Source organism: Coregonus clupeaformis, chromosome 29, assembly GCF_020615455.1.
Source record: "Coregonus clupeaformis isolate EN_2021a chromosome 29, ASM2061545v1, whole genome shotgun sequence".
NCBI lineage: Eukaryota > Metazoa > Chordata > Actinopteri > Salmoniformes > Salmonidae > Coregonus > Coregonus clupeaformis.
Genome location: NC_059220.1, coordinates 37,307,431 through 37,331,526, shown reverse-complemented (window position 1 = coordinate 37,331,526; position 24,096 = coordinate 37,307,431). Strand labels below are relative to the sequence as shown.

Genomic DNA, 24,096 nt, shown 5'->3' with positions numbered 1-24,096 from the left:
TACATGTAGAGACATGTACCATAACTGCAACAACAAACTGATATTTGGATATTTCATAACATTTAGATATTAAATTAAGCTGTGGCACATGGACATGGTTAAAACATACAGTTCCTTCAGAAAGTACACATACCCCTTGACTTATTCCACATTTTGTTGTGTTACAGCCTGAATTCAAAATTGATTAAATATGTGTTTTCTCTCACCCATCTACACACAATACCCCATAATGACAAAATGCAAACATGTTTTTAGAAATGTTTGCAGATTTATTGAAAATGAATAGAGAAGTATCTCATTTACATAAGTATTCACACCCCTGAGTCAATACCTTGTAACAGCAGCTCTGGCGGCTATTACAGCTTTCAGTCATCTTGGATATGTCTCCCATTCTTCCTTGCAAGTTTTCTCAAGCTCTGTTAAGTTAGATGGGAAGTGGCGGTGAACAGCAATCTTCAAGTCTTCAAGTCTAGGCTTTGGCTGGGCCACTCAAGGACTTTCACATTCTTGTTCTGAAGCCATTCCAGCGTTGCTTTGGCTGTATGCTTGGGTTCATTGTCCTGTTGGAACGTAAATCTTCAAGCCAGTCTGTCGTAGGCACTCTGAAGCAGGTTCTCATCAAGGGTTTGCCTGTATTTGTCTCCATTCATTGTTCACTCTATCCTTATCAGTCTCCCAGTCCCTGCCGCTGAAAAGCATCCCCATAGCATGATCCTGCCTTCACCATGTTTCACGGTAGGGATGGTGTTAGACGGGTGATGAGCTGTGCCTGGTTTTCTCCAGACATAGCGGTTTGCATTAAGGCCATAGAGTTAAATCTTTTGTCATCAAACCACAGAATCTTTTGCCTTATGATCTCAGAGTCTTTAACATGCCTTTTTGTAAACTCCAGGCGTGGTGTCATGTGCTTTTTTCTTAGGAGTGGCTTCTGTCTGGCCACTCTCCCATAAAGCAAAGATTGGTGAAGTGCTGTAGAGACAGACTGTTGTCCTTCTGGCAGGTTCTCCCATCTCAGCCAAGGAACTCTGTAGTTCTGTCAAAGTGGTCATTGGGTTCTTGGTCACCTCCCTGATGAAGGCTCTTCTTGCCCGGTTGCTCAGTTTGGTCAGACGGCCAGCTCTAGGCAGAATCTGGGTAGATCCATATTTTTTCCCAATGATGGTGACCACTGTGCTCTTGGAAACTTTCAACACTCTAGAAAAATGTTCATACCCTTCCCCAAATATATGCCTCATCAAAATTCGAGCTCAGAGGTCTACGTACAGTTCCTTGGACTTCATGGTATAGTTTCTGCTCTGACATGCACTGTCAACTCTGGGACCTTATATAGACAGGTGAGTTTCTTTCTAAATCATGTCCAAACAATTGCATTGGCCACAGGTGAACTCCAATCAAGTTGTACACTCTTACAAAAAAATTTGCAAGAACCTAAAACCTAAAAGGGTTCTTTGGCTGTCCCCACTCCCCATTAGAGAACCCTTTGAAGAACCCTTTTTGGTTCCAGGTCGACCCTTTTGGCTCCAAAAAGGGTTCTACCTGGAACTAAAAAGGGTTATCCTATGGGGACAGCCAAATAAACGTTTTGGAACCCTTTTTTCGAAGAATGTAGTGACATCTCAAGGATGATCAAAGGAAATTGAATGCACCTGAGCTCAATTTGGAGTGTCATAGCAAAGGGGTGTGAATACTTATGTAAATTGTATATTTCTGTATTTATTTTCATTGTGCCTAAGAACAGGCCTTAGCCATGCTATTTTGCCCATTTATACAACGGGTGGGTCTAATCCTGAATGCTGATTGGTTAAAACAGGATTCCAACCGGTGTCTATTCCACAAATTACAACCGGCTAAATCTATGACGTTAAAATGCCTATTTCCTCTGATCCATCTGACTGCACAATCCACTGTCTCATAAGCCCAGCCAGGTAATTTATTAACTTGATTTCCACTATAAAAAGCATCTAGACATTATCGCACATTTCTTTTAGACTAATATTTAGTTTTCAACAGCGGAGATTTGTATAAACCTTGCTGTCTGTCTCTCCGACATTTGCAACATTGTTTCAATATTCAAATTTTATCTCCAGCTGTCCCATAGTAATGAACGTGTCGGGACGAGACAAACAAACAGGCAGGCAGCGTTTCTCAGCCAGTCGAAATCATGAATCAGCTAGCATAATTTTTATGGATATATATACAAAGAAATGTAAATTGAAAAAAGGTAAAACAAAACGAAGTGCAGCTAGTTTGCAGTTTTTCCAGCTTCAGTTTGAAGTGATTGTGTTAGCTGTGTTGATGGCTAGCTCCTCTGAACAACAGTGTCCTGACGAGTGAGCACATTTTCTATGCAAGGTGAAATCTCGGGCCTAACAACACTCGTGCCAATATATCCTCCAAACACCGGCTTCTCTGGCATTATCACTTAAATACCACACCCCCTCGGGCCTTATTGCGTAATTATACAACATCTTGTCATTTTGAGATGATACACTGTATATACAAACGTATGTGGACACCCCTTCAAATTACTGGATTTGGCTATTTCAGCCACACCCATTGCTGACAGGTGGAAATGTCTATGAGCAACAACGGCTCAGCCGCGAAGTGGTAGGCCACACAAGCTCACATAACGGGACCGTCGAGTGCTGAAGCGCGTAGCGAGTAAAGATTGTCTGTCCTCGGCTGCAACACTCACAAACAAGTTCCAAACTGCCTCTGGAAGCAACGTCAGCACAATAACTGTTCGTCAGGAGCTTCATGAAATGGGTTTCCATGGCCAAGCAGCCGCACACAAGCTTAAGATCACCATGCGCAATGCCAAGCTTTGGCTGGAGTGGTGTAAAGCTCGCCGCCATTGGACTCTGGAGCAGTGGAAACGCGTTCTCTGGAGTGATGAATCACGCTTCACAATCTGGCAGTCCAACGGACGAATCTGGGTTTGGCGGATGCCAGGAGAACGCTACCTGCCCCAATGCATAGTGCCAACTGGAAAGTTTGGTGGAGGAGCAATAATGGTCTGGGGCTGTTTTTCATGGTTCAGCCTAGGCCCCTTAGTTCCAGTGAAGGTAAAAACACTACAGCTCTGTCGTAGCCGGCCGCGACCGGGAGACCCATGGGGCGGCGCACAATTGGCCCAGCGTCGTCCAGGGAAGGGGAGGGAATGGCCGGCGGGGATGTAGCTCAGTTGGTAGAGCATGGCATTTGCAACGCCAGGGTTGTGGGTTCGATTCCCACGGGGGGTATGATTTTTTTTTTTTTATAATGTATGCACTAACTGTAAGTCGCTCTGGATAAGAGTGTCTGCTAAATGACTAAAAATTTAAAATAATAAAAATACAATTACATTATAGACGATTCTGTGCTTTCAACTTTGTGGCAACCGTTTGGGGAAGGCCCTTTCCTGTTTCAGCATGACAATGCCCCCGTGCACAAAGTGAGGTCCATACAGAAATGGTTTGTCGACATCGGTGTGGAAGAACTTGACTGGCCTGCACAGAGCCCTGACCTCAATCCTATCGACTACCTTTGGGATGATTGGAAGCCAGGCCTAATCGCCCAACATCAGTGCCCGACCTCACTAATGCTCTTGTGGCTGAATGGAAGCAAGTCCCCGCAGAAATGTTCCAACATCTAGTGGAAAGTCTTCCCAGAAGAGTGGAGTAGGTTATAGCAGCAAAGGGGGGACCAACTCCATAAAACTCCAACTCCCATGATTTTGGAATGAGATGTTTGACGAGCAGATGTCCACATACCTTTGGTCATGTAGTGTATATCTTACATACTTTGTATTTTTGCATTGTGCCTAAGAACATGGGCACAACTTTGGTTTTAGAAGTGGGGGGCATAACTTGGCGGGGGATCTGGGTGTCCTCCCATTTTTGGGGGGCATCTGGTTAACCATTAATCGAAAATACATTTGACCGGTCATGCTTATTGGGCTATAGGTTAATTTGCATAATTGTGTGGAATTAAATTGGCGTGTGTGTATTTTCGTTAGTCGTCATCCATTTTATTTATCACACGCATATAGCATAAAGAGCCTAGTTTGAGGAGCGGAATAGCCTACCACCTGTCAGACAGTGCAAGAGTAGCTCCTCAAAAAGCCTGTATGCTACTGGAGTGAAACCTGGAGTGTAAGCACAGTCATTGCACAACAGATAACAATTCTAAACGCAATCGCGTGTTCAAAACATTGGTGCCTACAATTAATAAGGCATGTCTTACCCTGCTTCAAAGTAGCCTTGCGAAAATCCCCCAAAAACGTGGAGGCAATTATTTTATAAAGACTTTCTCATGCCACTTTCTCATGCCTGTTCTATTGGTTTTCATATCAACTTTCTTTTGTTGTCCAGAAGCCAAAGGCACAATCCTAGTCATATTTGCAACCCATCATAGTAGTTGCTATTAAATATCCCCCTCTTTCTACATTTCTAATGGAGATTTTCATCTCTGACATTCAGAACTGCTCTCATTAGGTGCGCAGTTTAGAACAGTGTTTTCCGCGAATTGCATTTGGGCAAATGTTTGAAAATTACGTTTTATTAGCTGCTTCATTACAGGAGTTACATGTTCAATAATGGGCTATAGCCTTTTGACTGTAAGACGATAGGTTTGCCATTGTTGCATGTTTCCATTAAGCTCTTAATGAAAAATGTCCGGTCCTTGTATGCATGCATAGTATCAGAGAGGAAGAGGCAAAGCGGGAAGTTTCTATGGGTTTATTTTGAGCCTAAGCTTGTCGCCTGCCTTCCCGCCTTGGGACGACTCGCATTGTTAGGGTGAAAACATATGCATCTCGTCATTATTGTGATGCGTGTGATAGAAGGAGTCAGGCGCAGGAGAGTATTACGCATCCAAAGAGTTTATTCCGTCGATAAACAGTTGCGCAAGCATGCGACAACAACACTCAGGCACAGGGGAAAATACTACCCTGGCAACAACAAGGTAGGGTAGCTCAACCGAGCTACACACAGCTCACAACAATCAAAATCACCCACACAGACAAGGAAGCAGAGGGAACACTTATACAATGACTAATTGGGGATAAGGACCAGGTGTGTGTGATTAATTAGACAAGACAAGTGGAGTGATGATAAATGGATCGGCAGCAGCTAGTAAGCCGGTGACGACGAACGGCGAAACCTGCCCGAACAAGGAGGGGAGGCAGCCTCGGCGGAAGTCGTGACAGTACCCCACCCTTGACGCGCGGCTCCAGCAGCGCGCCGACCCCGGCCTCGGGGATGGCCAGGAGGACGCGGAGCAGGGCGAGCCGGATGGCGATGGTGGAAATCCCGTAACATGGAGGGATCGAGGATATCCCTCACCGGGACCCAGCACCGTTCCTCCGGACCGTACCCTTCCCACTCCACGAGGTACTGAAGGCCCCCCACCCGACGCCTCGAATCCAGGATGGAACGGGCCGAGTACGCCGGTGCCCCCTCGATGTCCAGAGGAGGTGGAGGGACCTCCCGCATCTCAGACTCCTGGAGCGGACCAGCTACCACCGGCCTGAGGAGAGACACATGAAACGAGGGGTTAATACAGTAATCAGGGGGAAGTAATAACCTACAGTGAGGGAAAAAAGTATTTGATCCCCTGCTGATTTTGTACGTTTGCCCACTGACAAAGAAATGATCAGTCTATCATTTTAATGGTAGGTTTATTTGAACAGTGAGAGACAGAATAACAACAAACAAATCCAGAAAAACGCATGTCAAAAATGTTATAAATTGATTTGCATTTTAATAAGGGAAAGTATTTGACCCCCTCTCAATCAGAAATATTTCTGGCTCCCAGGTGTCTTTTATACAGGTAACGAGTTGAGATTAGGAGCACACTCTTAAAGGGAGTGCTCCTAATCTCAGCTTGTTACCTGTATAAAAGACACCTGTCCACAGAAGCAATCAATCAGATTACAAACTGTCCACCATGGTCAAGACCAAAGAGCTCTCCAAGGATGTCAGGGACAAGATTGTAGACCTACAGAAGGCTGGAATGGGCTACAAGACCATCGCCAAGCAGCTTGGTGAGAAGGTGACAACAGTTGGTGCGATTATTCGCAAATGGAAGAAACACAAAAGAACTGTCAATCTCCCTCGGCCTGGGGCTCCATGCAAGATCTCACCTCGTGGAGTTGCAATGATCATGAGAACGGTGAGGAATCAGCCCAGGACTACACGGGAGGATCTTGTCAATGATCTCAAGGCAGCTGGGACCATAGTCACCAAGAAAACAATTGGTAACACACTACGCCGTGAAGGACTGAAATCCTGCAGCGCCCGCAAGGTCCCCCTGCTCAAGAAAGCACATATACAGGCCCGTCTGAAGTTTGCCGATGAACATCTGAATGATTCAGAGGAGAACTGGGTGAAAGTGTTGTGGTCAGATGAGACCAAAATGGAGCTCTTTGGCATCAACTCAACTCGCCGTGTTTGGAGGAGGAGGAATGCTGCCTATGACCCCAAGAACACCATCCCCACCATCAAACATGGAGGTGGAAACATTATGCTTTGGGGGTGTTTTTCTGCTAAGGGGACAGGACAACTTCACCGCACGATGGACGGGGCCATGTACCATCAAATCTTGGGTGAGAACCTCCTTCCCTCAGCCAGGGCATTGAAAATGGGTCGTGGATGGGTATTCCAGCATGACAATGACCCAAAACACACGGCCAAGGAAACAAAGGAGTGGCTCAAGAAGAAGCACATTAAGGTCCTGGAGTGGCCTAGCCAGTCTCCAGACCTTAATCCCATAGAAAATCTGTGTAGGGAGCTGAAGGTTTGAGTTGCCAAACGTCAGCCTCGAAACCTTAATGACTTGGAGAAAATCTGTAAAGAGGAGTGGGACAAAATCCCTCCTGAGATGTGTGCAAACCTGGTGGCCAACTACAAGAAATGTCTGACCTCTGTGATTGCCAACATGGGTTTTGCCACCAAGTTCTAAGTCATGTTTTGCAGAGGGGTCAAATACTTATTTCCCTCATTAAAATGCAAATCAATTTATAACATTTTTGACATGCGTTTTTTTTGGATTTGTTTGTTGTTATTCTGTCTCTCACTGTTCAAATAAACCTACCATTAAAATTATAGACTGATCATGTCTTTGTCAGTGGGCAAACGTACAAAATCAGCAGGGGATCAAATACTTTTTTCCCTCACTGTATATGTGACCTCGTTGACTCTCCTCAGGACTTTAAACGGCCCCACAAACCGCGGGCTTAGCTTCCGCCAGGGCAGGCGGAGGGGCAGATTCCGGGTCGAGAGCCAGACCCGATCCCCCGGTACAAAGACGGGGGCCTCACTGCGATGGCGGTCAGCGTTGGCCTTCTGTGTGCCGAAACCAGTCATCCACTGTAGGAGCCTCAGTCTGGCTCTGGTGCCACGGTGCCAGAACCGGTTGGTAACCTAGAACACACTGGAAAGGCATTAGGTTAGTGGAGGAGTGGCGGAGAGTGTTCTGGGCATATTCTGCCCATGGCAAGAACACCGTCCACTCCCCCGGCCGCAGGAACCTAGGAACCTACCCACATATTCTGCCCATGGCAAGAACACCGTCCACTCCCCCGGCCGCAGGAACCGCAGGAACCTACCCATGTTTTGATTTACCCGTTGGGAGAGGGGAAGATCAGTTAGAAAATAAATGCTACGGTGAGACCATGGTCGTTGTGGAACTGGTAACGGTTGTAGCTTACCCACTGGGAGGTGCCTAGGTGCCTTACTCTGGGCGCACACCGAGCAGGAGGAGACATACACCCTCACGTCCTTAGCCAAGGTAGGCCACCAGTACTTTCCGCTCTGGCAGAGCACTGTACGGCCGATACCTGGATGACCAGAGGAGGGTGACGTGTGTGCCCAGTAGATCAGACGATCACGGATAAGAACACTCCCATACTGCCTGCTCTATATCCGCGATGCATGAGGCCGGCAGTATGGGAATGTTGTCTCTGGGCCTCTCCTCTGTGTCATACAGCCGGGACAGCGCGTCTGCCTTCACGTTCTTCGTTCCCAGGATGTATGATAGAGTGAAATCAAACCGGGTGAAGAATTGGGCCCACCTGGTCTGGCGAGGATTCAGCCTCCTCACTGCCCGGATGTACTCCAGGTTACGGTGGTCCGTCCAGACGAGGAAAGGGTGTTTTGCCCCCTCGAGCCAATGCCTCCACATGGTCAAGGCTCGAAGAACAGCCAACAACTCCCGATCACCAACGCCGTAGTTCTGCTCCACCGGGCTGAGCTTCTTCGAAAAGAATGCACAGGGGCGGAACTTGGATGGCGTACCCGAGCGTTGAGACAGGACAGCTCCTATCCCAACCTCGGACACATCCACCTCCACTACGAACGGTAGTGATGAATCGGGGTGGGCCAGTACTGGGGCTGAGGTGAACAGACCCCGCAGTTTGCTGAAGGCCAGGTCAGCCTAAGCAGACCAGCGGAGCCGGGACGGCCCACCCTTCAACAGGGAGGTAATGGGAGCTGCGACCTTGCCAAAGCCCCGGATAAACCTCTGATAATAGTTGGCAAAGACAAGGAAGCGCTGCACCTGCTTAACCGTGGTTGGAGTCGGCCAATTACGCACGGCTGAAATGCGATCTCCCTCCATCTCCACACCTGAGGTGTAAATGCGATATCCAAGGAAGGAGACGGACTGCTGGAAAAACATACACTTCTCTGCCTTAGCATAAAGGTCATTTTCCAACAGTCGGGCCAGCACCTTGCGAACCAGGGACACATGCTCGGCGCGCGTAGTGGAATACACCAAGATGTCATCTATGTAGACCACTACACCACGACCAAGTATGTCCCGAAACACCTCGTTCACAAAGGACTGGAAAACTGAGGGAGCATTCATCAAACCATAGGGCATCACCAGGTATTCATAATGCCCTGTGGTTGTGCTGAATGCTGTCTTCCACTCATCTCCCTCTCGGATACGCACCAGGTTGTACACACTCCTGAGATCTAATTTGGTGAAGAAGCGCGCCCCATGCATTGATTCAATCACTGAAGGAATGAGGGGGAGAGGATAAATAAATCTTATCATCTCCCTGTTCAGTGGTCAATAATCAATGCACGGGCGCAGACCTCCGTCCTTCTTCTTCACAAAGAAGAAACTTGAGAAGGCGGGTGAAGTGGAGGGACGTATATACCCCTGGCGCAGGGACTTGTGACATATGTTTCCATAGCCACCGTTTCAGCCTGTGACAGGGGGTATATATGACTCCTGGGAGGTACAGCGTCTACCCGGAGGTTTATCGCGCAATCCCCCGCCCGATGAGGTGGTAATTTAGTAGCCTGCGTTTTAGAGAACGCTGGTGCCAGATCGAGGTATTCAGGGGGAATGCGCACAGTGGAGGTACTGTCTGGACTTTCCACCATGGTTGCACCAACGGAAACACCTAGACACCTACCCTGACACTCTCGCGACCACCCCGTGAGAACCCTCTGCGGCCATGAAAAGGTGGGGTTGTGGAGTGCTAGCCAAGGGATACCTAATACCACAGGGAAAGCAGGAGACTCAATAATGGAAAAAGTCACCTGCTCACAATGATTCTCCTGGGTAATCATAGCACCTGGTGCAGTAACTTCCTTAACCAACCTGGACCCTAATGGTCGACTATCAAGTGCTCTGATGGGGCGTGGAATGGATAGGGGAATCAATGGAATGCCTATACAGTGTGCAAATGCCCTGTCCATAAAGTTCCCAGCTGCGCCTGAATCGACTAGCGCCTTACACTCGGGAACATCCATGTGCTCAGGAAAGGAGACAAGTATTTTACAGTGCGCAGCAGAGGGCTCTGAACGAGTGTGGGTGTTCGATACCTGGGGTGATGCGAGAGTTCCCTGCCTGCCGCCTCCAGGCCCAAAAGAACGTTGACTACGACGTGTGGTGAAATGTCCCTTCGTGCCACCAGAGTGGCACTGTTGCTGTCCTCCTCCGCTCTCTCTCGGCCGGCGGCTCCACCCAGCTCCATCGGCTCGAGGTCCGAGTCTTCCGGGGTGGAAACGGGCAGACCCCTACGTCCTCTGGCTGCCAGCAGGTTGTCCAACCAAATGGCCATGTCCACCAGTTTATCGAAGGACAACATGGTGTCCCGGCAGGCAAGCTCCCGGTGGACGTCCTCCCGCAGATGGCACCGGAAATGGTCGATCAGGGCCAGCTCGTTCCACCCGGACCCCGCTGCCAGCATCACAAACTCCAACGCGAAGTCCTGCGCGGTCCTCGTCCCCTGCCTCAGTCGCTCACCCCCCTCTCGACCCTCTGGCGGGTGGTTGAATACCGCCCAAAAGAGGCGATGGAACTCCCTGTGGTCCTCCAACGCGGCTCCTCCCTCGTTCCACACCACGTTGGCCCACTCCAGGGCTTTCCCACGGAGGCAGGAAACAAGGACGGACATCTTCTCCTGATCCGATGGTGCCGGCCTGATGCTGGCGAAGTAAAGCTCCAATTGGAGGAGGAATCCCTGGCACAGCGCCGCTGTCCCCTCAAACGCCTGTGGTTGGGATATCTGGATCCCTCCTGGTGCTGGGGTGTAGGTGGCTGGATCCAGTTGGCCAGCTGGTCTCGACAGATCGGGTCTGGTCCTCTCCAGGCGTTGGACGACCTGAAGAACCTGATCCATCGCTTCCCCCAAGCTGGCCAGCATCGTGGAGTGCTCCTGGACCCGTGCCACGACTTCAGGCATGCGCTCTTCTCCCGCTGACTCCATAGCGGGTGGGTGATTCTGTGATGCATGTGATAGAAGGAGTAAGGCGCAGGAGAGTAATACGCATCCAAAGAGTTTATTCCATCGATAAACAGTTGCGCAAGAATGCGACAACAACACTCAGGCACAGGGGAAAATACTACCCTGGCAACATCAAGGTAAGGGTAGCTCAACCGAGCAACACACAGCTCACAACAAACAATCACCCACACAGACAAGGAAGCAGAGGGAACACTTATACAAAGACTAATTGGGGATAAGGACCAGGTGTGTGTGATTAATTAGACAAGACAAGTGGAGTGATGATAAATGGATCGATAGCAGCTAGTAAGCCGGTGACGACGAATGCCGAAACCTACCCGAACAAGGAGGGGAGGCAGCCTCGGCGGAAGTCGTGACAATTATATAAAGATCTCTGATAGTATATTCTGTTGGTCACGTCATTTTATTGTTTCGGGAAAAAAATACTGTTTGTTGACGGGTTAATGAGGCCATTCTAGCCTTCTCTATTTAGAACAACAAAAACTAAACAAAAATGGCCACAGTCATCAAGCTAGGTAAAAGATCATTATTAAATATGTGATAAGACTGAACTAGATCAATGATAATTCAATTATCAATATTGTGTTGCACCTTTAACCAATAGCCTAACAAATGAACAACTCTTACAAATAATGCACAAATACTTTTGAATGTCTTTATTAAGACATCCTCTATATCAAATTTCAGCCAGACCGCCCAGCCAGCCCAAACAGTATCCATATAAGGCATCCAGACCTTATGAAAGTTGCACAGTACACCCTTAATCTTGTTATAAATAAAAATCTAGTGATACATAACTTGACATGTCTCCCATCCATTGTGGGAGGATAACCAACCTTCCAACTAATGGCAATGCAATTCTTAGCCGCTATAAATGCTAGGCTACACAGTTTCTTCTGATAACAGTCTCCAGTATCAACATTTCCACACAAACAAAAACAGGGAGAAGGGAGAATCTGTAGACATGCTGAGATAAAAGAACATACTCTTTGCCAGAATTCAGCCAGCTTCCACAAGACCATAACTTATGCAAATATGTCCCCTTTTGTGTTTTACAGCTCCAGCAGAAGAATTACATTTATTCATATTCAGTTTCACTGGCATATAGTACATTCTATGTATGGTCTTAAACTGCAGTAATTTATGTCTGAGATTATAGGAACATGACTGGGCATTCTAACATATCTGTATCCATTCATCATCATCAATAGTGTCTCCCAGGTCTTCCTCACGTTTAGTTTTACATGTTTTGTGTCATCGGGAAAAGCCTCTATCAACCGTTGATACAGTTTGGAAATCAACTTTAGAGGTTTGCCAGACTGCCTTAAAATAGTTTCAATCTTTGAAGCTTCTTGCTTGTCCAGTGTTTGCTGCACATAGAGAATAAAGGGTTGTATCTGCACAAATTCACCTCTGCACTGTCTCAGACTGGTCTTCCCTGGTTGCCTGACCCTGATGAGACTCACCATCCTGTCATCATCTGCTCAGATGAGGCATGACAAAGAATGACCTTGGTGTACATTTATACATTATCCATGAAAATAATCAATGGTTCAATAATTGAAATGACCATTGTTCCCAGATCCCAGACTGTAGCCTACCCATCAACTCAAGATGGAACTTTGTATCCGTTCACTGATTGTTAGAATATACTGCAAAATTCACCTGAGCTCCGTAGACTGGTCTTCCCTGGCTGTCTGACCCTGCAGGGACGGACACCTGTCACCATCTGATCCTGCTAAGACATGATGAGCATAGTGTTGTGTACTGACTGTGTAACATGACAGTGAAGCCTGTTGAGCTGTTTATACTGTGTCAGTGTGAAAAGTAGAGAATTAGTCAGGGAAACTGACTGATCAATAATGTTTCGTTGCTATACTGACTAATAAAAACTAAATTTGCGCAGAAAGAAATTCTGTATATCTGTCTTCAATCATTTGGCTGCTGGTTTCATCATTTGATTCAGGTCTAGTGTGATTGAGGCAAAAATAATAGCTAAAGTTAGTGCGCTAGAGGAACGTTAGCCTACTTTTGGCTAGCTCTAGCTAATGGTACAATGGTACATCATCAAATGTACTTCTGTTTGTCAAAGTTGCGCCAATTCAAATCTGGTATTAGGAACCTTCAATGGTAAATCTGGTATATAAAACCTTCAATGGTAAATATGATGTTTCGTATATACGGGCTCCTTGAAATACCTCGCAGGGCATTCAGAGAACTAAATCCATTGTTACATGTTCTTCCTCAAATACTCTGACAGAGAGAGAGTTCCCACCTCTCTGCTGGCCAATCAGAGTAGACGCTTGAGCGTGGTTTAGACTTACTCAGCCAATCCGTTGGCGCACAGGCTAGTCCCCCGCCTCTTAGCGCATCCCTGTTTCCAGGCATACGTTTATCATAACAACCTGTCATAGTGAGAAGAGCCAGCTCCCTTAGACACCATTCCTACGTCCAAGGATGGTTCACAGATCACAAAGGGGCAGTGTTCGTATCTGTGAGTAATACAAGTCTTATCTCATCCTAGCCCCTATCCTTCCTTACATGAATCACAGCCTGTTATGTGAAACAATTTATATCAGTATAGTACAAACCTATGTTTATCGTTAATGCATTCCTTCTAAGCTATTCATCCCATCAATTAGGAGAATAATAAATCCCCCATATGTTGAAACTGGAAAAAAACTAAGGCTACAAAACATTTACATATACACAACAGCTGTTAGATACTGCTTCCTGACAGATAGCTAGAGGCTAGCTAGAGTTGAACTTTCTGTGATAGCTACTAGCTAGCTAACTAGCTGCTAGTAGTTCACTTCAGTCGAGCGGGGATGAAACATTAGCTACTACTACTAGCTCAGCACTGGAAATAAATATTTTTTTTCTGTCAAACATCAGTTACCTTGCCAGCTAGATCAGTCAACTAAAGAGTAGCCAGTTTCTGCTCTGCTTGCTTTTAAAACTCAGAGAAAAAGCGCAAAATAGACACCAGCTGCCTCTGTTCATCTCTCCCGTGCTGGTCCTATACGGCAGCCTTTCAGAAGCTTTGCCTTCACACAGCCTGTCTGCAAGCTCTGTTCTGTGGTGTCCGTACGGTCCTAAATCCAGCTGGCTGAAACCGGAAAACTGACCTGACCGCTCTGAGGACAAAAATGCAACTTCAGAATGTGTGTGGGGGTCATGTCCCCCCCGTCCCCAGTGAAAGTTGCGCCCCTGCCTAAGAACATCCCTTAGCCATGGTATATTACCCATATACCACCCCTCAGGCCTTATTGCTTAATTATAAACATCCTGTCGTTTTGAGATGATATATCTTTCATACTTTGTTTTCAGTACCATAACAAATAAGGGTGGGGGCTCAATGTTTGCCTCTATGGACAAAAACAGAGAAGTGAGGTTGATCACAAGCTCCACCCTAGAATGCCTTGAAAGATGTTGTTTACAATGGAAGAATTCATTACGATTTTTTATTGTCACATACACCGACCGAATAGGTGCAGTGAAATTTGTTGTCTTACAGGGTCAACCACAGTAGAAGTCATGGAGTTCAAGACCATAGCCCAACATTTGGGGTTGAGGGGGGAGGGTATGGATCTAAAGTGGTCTATCCTATGTCTAAAAACACTTTTTAATTCCAATATAACCGAACAATGTGTTTAATATTGTGGGGTGTTGAATTTCCAATATTCTTTAGAATAATAGTTGATTTTATGTTATATATTTTATGCTTTAGGCATCCTGAGGCCTCTGCAGTTCATGTTGGTCTTATGTAGTATTTGAAAACATAACTTTAAAAAGAAATGTAACAGGTGCTAAACATGCAATACATAGTAACATATATATTATAAGTAGAAATAAGTAGCAGATAGAGCATGAACATAACTAGGATCTGATACAATGAAACAATGTTGTAGCTTGGAATGCACATCATTTTGGTGGGAAATCATTAGAGTAAAATAGAGCATGGCGTTTTACTACATTTCACAAGCACAAATAATTAGCAGTTGACAAGCTACTCTAACTTACAAAGAACATGAGCCTTCATAGTCCAACTCTAAAAGATAACCTGGAGAAAAAAAAGTACGCCAAAAACACATGGGAGAAACTCAGATTTCCCCTCATGTGGCAGTACGACCTTTCGCCTAGTTCAGACTTGCAGTTCATCAGGTTCTTTCTGACACCGATGACTCCCCCTGCACGCCCACCAACAGCCACGCACCCTATTTCCTCCAATCGTCCGGCGACCATGCACTGATCACGCGTCATCTCGCCTGCCATTGGCTAATGTCTCACACACATTTGTTTTTCCATTGGTGGCATGTTGCCTCCCGCCAGTGTGTTGTGAATGTTGTTTTCCTTTTTTCTCCTCATGTTTTACACAGCTGAGAGAGGACCTAGTGAAAGACGAACTCAACAGCCAGTTTACTGAGCGGGCGCAGTGGCCTCGCTTTTTTGTTCCTTGTCGGCTGGACACTAAACTGAAATAAAATATATCTCAACAATGCCTTCACGAAAATGTTCAGAATTTGAAGTCTCATGTGGGGTAAGAAGATTATTATTATTGAAAGCGTGTTATTTCATATGAATAACGTCCAACATTCGAATAATGAGTGGGCTGCTAACTGTATTTGTTTTTGTTTGTCGCTCCAGTTTATTAGTAGCACTTTTGACTTTTTAGGTTACAATATTATTTAATTGATAAATGAGTCATGTCAGTTCTAAATTATTAAGATTTTAAAATTGTTTTATTGAGCGTTATTTGTTATTACAGCTGGTAAATTGAAACCATCGAATTATGTTATCCAATGACTTACCAATGATTGACTGTTGGGCTACTTTTTCACTATGTTGAACTGGTCACATTATTTTATCTGGGGAGTGGCCATAGGACGGGGATCATCAACTAGATTCAGCGGCGCGGACGATTTTCTTATTCAGCGGATGATCAGGGTACCGGAACATTATTACAAATAATTTGTAGACTGCAAATTGACCGCAAGAATACTTTTGAAGATATTTCCAAAATTAATCACTTGGAGCTGATTTGCTGGTGTTTTTACACTCTTATGTGTGGGGGGGGGAACCCTGCCATAGAAACACTGATAGTGTCAGTGCAGAAAAGGCACTTCCTGATGCAGTGTTCACACTGGGTTACATCCCCTGTGCATGGGGGTCTCACGTGGCTAGTGGTTGGGAGACGTCACTAGCAGGTCTATATGGGAGGTGGCTTGGCGTGTAGCCTAGGGCAGATGGGATGTAGTCTCAAGCCCACTCGCTCTGCCCTCTGAGACAAACATCTAAGCAACAGGCGCTTGAGCATTAAGCCAATGACTGGTGAGAAAATAAACTCTTCAGACGTTAATTTGATGTAATTTTGGACGCTTCCCTTGGTATGCTAATGTTTATCTAGCTGTATGGTCTTGATTGGGTCTCTCTTACACATTTCCCAGTTTTTGTGGTGATTCGTCCCTATGGTAACTCACCAGTCTTCTATTACATGATAGATCATCATCAGACCTTATGTTCTTTCCTTCTTTTCTCCCTTTGTTCTCCTCCCCAGGCGAATGGGATGGTGATGGACCAGTGTGGCTCCTATCTGAAGAGGAGGAGACATGACAGTAAGCAGTCGTCCCCAGGCTGCAGCCTGGAGTACACAGACCTGGAGGCTGCAGAGGCTCTGGTCTGCATGAGCTCCTGGGGCCAACACCGCCCCAGCCCCTGCAAGCCCAGACCCCTTAGCCCTGCCTCAGACTCCTGCGACTCCCTCCTGCCTCCGGACCCACTGGAGCCCCCAAAGGACTTTGTTTCGCTCTCCTCCTTGGTAAGAGTGCATCCTCTCTTGGCAACTGTAACCACCACACACCCCAAAACAGCAATCACTAAGAAACATCTGTGAGCCGTGTTTGATTAGTAAATAGTCCCAGCTTTTACTTATTGTGTAAACTCCTGGGTTTTGTGGCACTTAGCATGGAGATAGTGTCTTTATCGCAGGAAAACTTTGCGACGGTTTATAGGGGTTGGAGGGGTTAGGGAGGTTGCTGCACAGGTGGCAGGTAGGAGATAAGAAGATTTTGAACCTCAACCCTTGCTCATCTCTCTCAGCTGCTGGTTGTAAAAATCTCTGTTCTACAGCCACCCAGCTCTTAAGTAGTCATTAGTTTAGTGTATGTACCTGCTTACTGTGGCCACTTATCTCTCCCAATAGCTGCATTGAACATCCATTTTGAAACTGAATACACCCAACCTAGGATTTATGTATTAGTACACCACATACAGTGGTTGTTCTACTTCCTGGGCACACACACTAATTCTGTCTCTTTGGTTTACAGTGTATGACTCCCCCACACAGCCCCAGCTTTTCTGAGACCTCCACCACAATCCACACCATCACCTCCCCTCTGAGCCGGCCCACCTCCAGTCTCTCTGTAAGGATCTGTGGGGTCCTGCGACCGCCCATGGCGTCCATCTCAGAGTCCCCAACCAATGGAAAGACCCCACCACTGCCACCCTGCAGAGCCATGGCAACCAGTGTCATCCGCCACACCGCAGACACATACCTCTGCCAGAACATTCCAGCACCTTCCACAGAGCAACACAGAGCCTCCGAGCTGGTGGTCTGTCAACAGCACACAGCAAAGGCTGAACAGAGCATCACTCCTCCACCTCCATCGGTCCCCTTCACACCCAACCCCGCCCTCCTCTCCTCCTGCAAGGAAGCGCCAGACAAGACTGAGAAGGAAGAGCCACAGGCTATCTACTGTAAGGAGAGCCACTCCCACCTTCCTGCTAACACCCAACCACAAAATAGCCTGCCCACATGCCTCTCCCCGCCCCCCACCTCCAGCCCGCCAATCATCTGCCAGATGTTCCCGGTGAGTAACCAATCGGGGATGATCTCGGCGTTCATCCAGGGCCCGATGCAGACCTCGAGGACCCCCAAATCCATCCTGCCCCAGTCTGGTCCTAACAGGACACTGCAGCAGCCCTTCCTCATGGGCCAGGCTATGCCCCAGGGCACGGTGATGCTGGTTCTCCCCCAGTCCCACGTCTCTCAGGCCCCCCACTGCTCCCCACAGACTGTCATGACCCTGGGCCACACTAAGCTGCTACCTCTGGCCCCCGCCCCGGTCTACGTGCCCACCGGACCCTGCGGCGCCACCAAGATGGACTTCTCCCGCCGGAGGAACTATGTGTGCAACTTCTCCGGCTGCAGGAAGACCTACTTCAAGAGCTCCCACCTTAAGGCACACCTCCGAACACACACAGGTACAAGAGAAAAGAGTGCTTCTCGTGAATGAGAGGGAAAGAACGTGACATTTATGGGGATGAAATATTAGGATCTTGATATTGTATCACGATTTTAACTGAAGAGTATGAGGTAATTTATCTGATTCGAAGCATGTGCGGGTTTGCTGGTGACAAAAGTATGTTGACTTGCTCACTCACTATCTCTCTTTGTCTCCCTCTCTCTCAGGTGAGAAGCCCTTCAGTTGCAGTTGGGAGGGCTGCGACAAGAAGTTTGCACGCTCCGACGAGCTCTCGCGCCACAGGCGGACCCACACGGGCGAGAAGAAGTTTGTGTGCCCCGTGTGCGACAGGCGCTTCATGCGCAGCGACCACCTGACCAAACACGCCCGCCGTCACATGACCACCAAGAAGATCCCCTCCTGGCAGGCCGAGGTGCGCAGCCTCAACAAAATGGCCGTTCCCAAGCCGCCGCCGTCAAACCCCGCCCCACTCTCCCTCAGTATGCTGGTACCTGCCTCAAACTAGACTGAGCCCAACACTACCCACTAGTGACATCTTACCCAAAACCCCCAAACCATGACAGGGATAGGGACAGCCAAGCGCACAAGGCTGCCATTTTACTCATGGACATTTTCTAAAGACATGCACTGGACTCTTTTTTTTCCCTCTACTGCTCATTTTTTGTTGTTGAAGAAAAGCTTTTTTTTTTGTTTACTTTTCAGATATTTTATGAAATTATGTATGCACTCTTTTGCCAAAGCCTTTGTAATGAAGTTTGTCTTACCCATTTCACCTGTCTTTTTTTGTATGTATAGTTGTACATAATATCTATGTGAATGTATTCCTATTGTACTCTGAACTGCATTTATTAATTTTGGGAAATGTTGTAATTTGTAAAACAATCTACGTGGATAGTAATCTATACTGTGATAATTACTTACTCTTTAACTTTTCATATTATTTAATACAGATTTATAATAAAGAAAAAGATGATTAACTGGTGTTTGTCTCAAACTCTCCCATTGCCCAAAACGTGACCTTTGAAAATAACAAGATGGTCCTCTTTTTCTGAAAAACATGACAAATCAGAACAGCACTCTAGTTGTTAGTCAGCATTCCTTTCCAGTCACTCCCCTAGTGCTATGGTAGAGGAATAGAGTGGTGTCTTGCCACATCCTGTGTGGGTTTGTGTCTGTGACGGTCAGCTGAAACACTTCCTGCTCAATGTGCTGACTTACCACTGCTCTGACTGGACCACATCCTGTTGGCTTAGTGGACGTTTTGTCCCATTTAGCAGCTCTAATCCAAACAATGCTATGAGGCAGCTGGGAAGTATAGGCACTCATATACTTGCCTCTGTACTTACAAGATCTTGGGCAATTGGTTTTTGCCCTGTAATACTGGTAAGACCTCACCAGTGTCATTATTAAGTAACATTGCATTTTTACTCCTGTATCAATTGATAACTCTGGTGTTGTCAGTCCCTGGGCTGATTTAATAATGCTGATATGTCTAATGAAGGTCTAATATATGCCTTATCTGGAATAGTTTATGGCCCAGTAGTCATCCTTGAAGGTTGGAAATCCAGTATTGCATAAACACACACTTCCATCAAGTAACTGTGGTTCCACACCTGGTAACAACCGTCCTCCAATCAGATTGTGAGAAAACCGAACTGTAGGGGGGTGCGACCAATAGACTGGGTTCCTGAATACCCTTCCTTTGCCTTACTGATCAATTTACACAATACTTCCTCTCTGGGTTGAATGGGTTCATTCTTTCTGAAACTGTGTCTAGCACTGACACCTTGTGGGCAAAAGCAACATTATCTGACTTCACAAGTGACACCTTGTGGACAAAAACAACATTGTCCGACTTATTTGTATGGTAAAGCCCATTAACTCTGTCTGAGCATTGTCTGTATTCACAGGACAGGACAGAAAAGATCAACAGGGTCCTCTCAGAGTATGAGTGTCAACAGATGGTTGTAATCAAATGGCTAGATGTCACTGTGCCATCCTTTGGCTGGTCAGACAAAGTTATAATCCCAAAACATAGCTGCCCCCATTACATTTTAGTCATTTAGCAGATGCTCTTATCCAGAGCGACTTCACAGTTAGTGAGTGCATACATTCTTTTTTCTTCTTCATACTGGCCCCCCGTGGGAATCGAACCCACAACCCTGCCGTTGCAAGTGCCATGCTCTACCAACTGAGCTACACAGGGAATTCTATGGCTAACCTTCCAACATTCTAATGTCAATGGCACAATTTGGGTGATTTTTAAACAATAGTTAGCTGGTGCATTCAAAGTTGGTTATGGTATATACCATTTGAAAGGTAATTTCATGACCTTTCAGAACCACTTGTCAAAGTTTAAAATGTATCAGGGTTTCCTTTTCAAAGCAATTTATACAGGTAATTATGATATATGTACCCTAGAGGTCAAAGGTCAACGTTTTGTTGACCTGAACATCCCGAACGACGACATGGATAACAAACAGCTGGCGGGATATACGCTACATCGGCAGGATAGAGCGGCTGACTCCGGTAAGACAAGGGATGGCGGTCTGTGTATATTTGTAAACAACAGCTCTAGGTTTTGCTCGCCTGAGGTAGAGTATCTCATGATAAGCTATAGACCACACTATTTACCAAGAGAGTTTTCATCTATATTTTTCGTAGCTGTCTATTTACCACCACAAACCAATGCTGGCACTAAAACTGCACTCAATGAGCTGTATAAGGCCATAAGCAAACAGGAAAACGCTCATCCAGAGGCAGCGCTACTAGTGGCCTGGGACTTTAATGCAGGGAAGCTTAAATCCGTTCTACCTAATTTCTACCAGCATGTTAAATGTGCAACCAGAGGAAAAATCAACTCTAGACCACCTTTAGTCCACACACAGAGACGCGTAGAAAGCTCTCCCTCGCCCTCCATTTGGCAAATCCGACCATAATTATATCCTCCTGATTCCTGCTTATAAGCAAAAACTAAAACAGGAAGCACCAGTGACTCGGTTGATAAGGAAGTGGTCAGATGACGCAGATGCTAAGCTACAGGACTGTTTTGCTAGCACAGACTGGAATATGTTCCGGGATTCTTCTGATGGCATTGAGGAGTACACCACATCAGTCACTGGCTTCATCAATAAGTGCATCGATGACGTCGTTCCCACAGTGACCGTACTTACTGTACATAACCCAAGCACAAGCAATAGATTACAGGCAACATCTGCACTGAGCTAAAGGGTAGAACTGCCACTTTCAAGGAGCTGGACTCTAACCCGGACGCTTATAAGAAATCCCGCTATGCCCTCAGACGAACCATCAAACAGGCAAAGAGTCAATACAGGACTAAGATTGAATCGTACTACACCAGCTCCGACACTCGTTGGATGTGGCAGGGCTTGCAAAATATTACAGACTACAAAGGGAAGCACAGCCGAGAGCTGCCCAGTGACACGAGCCTACCAGACAAGCTAAATCACTTATATGCTCGCTTCGAGGCAAGCAACACTGAAGCATGCATGAGAACATTAGCTGTTCTGGATGACTATGTGATCATGCTCTCCGTAGCCGATGTGAGTAAGACTTTTAAGCAGGTCAGCATTCACAAGGCGAATTACCCGATGCGTACTGCGAGCATGCGCTGACCAACTGGCAAGTGTCTTCACTGACATTTTCATCATGTCCCTGACTGAGTCTGTAAAACCAACATGTTTCAAGCAGACCACCATAGTCCCTGTGCCCAAGAACACTAAGATAACCTGCCTAAATGACTACCGACCCGTAGCACTCACGTCTGTAGCCATGAAGTGCTTTGAAAGGCTGGTCATGGCTCACATCAACACCATTATCCCAGAAACCCTAGACCCACTCCAATTTGCATGCCGCCCCAACAGATCCACAGATGATGCAATCTCTATTGCACTCCACACTGCCCTTTACCACCTGGACAAGAGGAACACCTACGTGAGAATGCTATTTATTGACTACAGCTCAGCGTTCAACACCATAGTGCCCTCAAAGCTCATCACTAAGCTAAGGACCCTGGGACTAAACACCTCCCTCTGCAACTGGATCCTGGTCTTCCTGTCGGGCCGCCCCCAGGTGGTAAGGGTAGGTAACAACACATCTGCCACGCTGACACTCAACACGGGGGCCCCTCAGGGGTGCGTGCTCAGTCCCCTCCTGCAAGGCACGACTCCAACACCATCATTAAGTTTGCCGACGACACAACAGTGGTAGGCCTGATCACCTACAACGATGAGAGCCTATAGGGAGGAGGTCAGAGACCTGGCCGTGTGGTTCCAAGATAACAACCTCTCCCTCAACGTGATCAAGACAAAGGAGATGATTGTGGACTACAGGAAAAAAAGAGGACTGAGCACGCCCCCATTCTCATTGACGGGGCTGTAGTGGAACAGGTTGATAGCGTCAAGTTCCTTGGTGTCCACATCACCAACAAACTATCATGGTCCAAACACACCAAGACAGTCGTGAAGAGTGCACGACAAAGCCTATTCCCCCTCAGGAGACGGAAAATATTTGGCATGGGTCCTCAAATCCTCAAAAAGTTATACAGCTGCACCATCGAGAGCATCCTGACTGGTTGCATCACTGCCTGGTATGGCAACTGCTCGGCCTCCGACCGCAAGGCACTACCATCTAGGACCTCTATACCAGGCGGTGTCAGAGGAAGGTCCTAAAAATAGTCAAAGACTCCAGCCACCCTAGTCATAGACTGTTCTCTCTGCTACCGCACAGCAAGCAGTACCGGAGCGCCAAGTCTAGGTCCAAAAGGCTTCTTAACAGCTTCAACCCCCAAGCCATAAGACTCCTGAATAGCTAATCATGGCTACCCGGACTATTTGGATTGTCCCCCAACCCCACCCCACCCCACCCCACCCACCCCCTCTTTTACGCTGCTGCTACTCTCTGTTTATTATCTATGCATAGTCACTTTAACTACACCCACATGTACATATTACCTCAATTACCTCGACTAACCTGTGCCCCGGCACATTGCCTCTGTACCGGTACCCCCTGTATATAGCCTCGCTACTGTTATTTTATTTGACTTCTGCTCTTTAATTATTTTTTATTTTTTACTTAACACTTATTTTTATTAAAACTGCATTGTTGGTTAAGGGCTTGTAAGTAAGCATTTCACTGTAAGGTCTACACCTGTTGTATTCGGCGGATGTGGCAAATACAATTTGATTTGATTTGTTTTGATAGTTTAAGTCCCTATGGGAAAAATGAATGGGATGGGGGGATGAATGAAAGACTGATAACACAGAAAGATACCACTGCTGCACTGCTGTCACACATTTTCAAATTGTAGGGACATAGTCCTTTAAAAAAAATTGCTATGAGACATCGTCACCAAAGTGACCGCCCCCCTTGCTCATAGACTAATCGCCAATTGGACTTTTGACACGACACACATTATGACGTCATAACAGAATTATGTTAAAGTTTGGCGTGCCTTGCGTCGTAATGACCAAGGCTATAAAAGCATTCAGGATCATTATTGTTTCAAGTGAAACACTGATAACTTCGAGAGCCTGATACAAAAACAGGTGTGATTCGTCTCATCAACCATCGGATTACCAAAGATTAGGCTCAAGGATGCCGCGCAAAAACTATTCTCGTCACCTACGGCTCACAGTGTCTGAGCACTCCCTGGACTCGTCAAGGGTCTCCACTTTCCCGGCCGACTGGAGCCGTCAGACCTCCGTAGACGTGTTTGAGGACCAGGGTGACCAGCTCATTACTGCACCTGGCCGCCGCCCGCGACCCCCCGGTAGAGGGTCGAAATCAAAGGCCGGCCCAAAGGATTTCGCACCGGATGACTACAAGGACAAGGCGACCGCTGAAACAGACGGTGGATCCACTCCGCAGAGAGACACTGTGGATAAAACGAATAAATACAATTTTCCAAAGAGAGGCACTGTGGATGAGGCTAAATATCCGCTGACATACGCTATGGATGACACCATGGATGGAGCAAAGATGCTCAAGACACCTGTGAACAACAGGACAAGCTACCTGATTGCAGAACTCAACTACAGTAAAAACCTGATCGTGATGGAAAACGCA

General features: G+C 46.7%; 1 protein-coding gene across 3 annotated transcripts; it reads left to right on the top strand.

Moving 5' to 3' along the window:
- The first annotated feature begins 15,094 nt into the window (after nt 1–15,094).
- Nucleotides 15,095–18,990, top strand: LOC121545084 (Krueppel-like factor 11). 3 transcript variants are annotated; one of them, XM_045209015.1, is made up of 4 exons: nt 15,095–15,284; nt 16,302–16,562; nt 17,071–18,007; nt 18,216–18,990. In XM_045209015.1, exons 1-4 carry the CDS (start codon nt 15,243–15,245, stop codon nt 18,512–18,514), a joined length of 1,539 nt encoding a protein of 512 aa, XP_045064950.1. In that variant the 5' UTR covers nt 15,095–15,242; the 3' UTR covers nt 18,515–18,990. The 3 variants fall into 3 exon arrangements, with proteins under 3 accessions (XP_045064950.1, XP_045064949.1, XP_045064951.1); XM_045209014.1 differs by lacking the exon at nt 15,095–15,284 and adding an exon at nt 15,308–15,691; XM_045209016.1 differs by lacking the exon at nt 15,095–15,284 and adding an exon at nt 15,705–16,075.
- Nucleotides 18,991–24,096: the final 5,106 nt, after the last annotated feature.

Bases quoted from the DNA above. Each gene is read 5' to 3' on its own strand.
- LOC121545084 (XM_045209014.1), top strand. From the start codon at position 15,587: ATGTTGAACTGGTCACATTATTTTATCTGGGGAGTGGCCATAGGACGG. The intron at 15,692-16,301 runs GTACCGGAACAT...TCTCCTCCCCAG, and splicing joins TTATTCAGCGGATGATCAGG to GCGAATGGGATGGTGATGGA. The intron at 16,563-17,070 runs GTAAGAGTGCAT...TTTGGTTTACAG, and splicing joins TTGTTTCGCTCTCCTCCTTG to TGTATGACTCCCCCACACAG.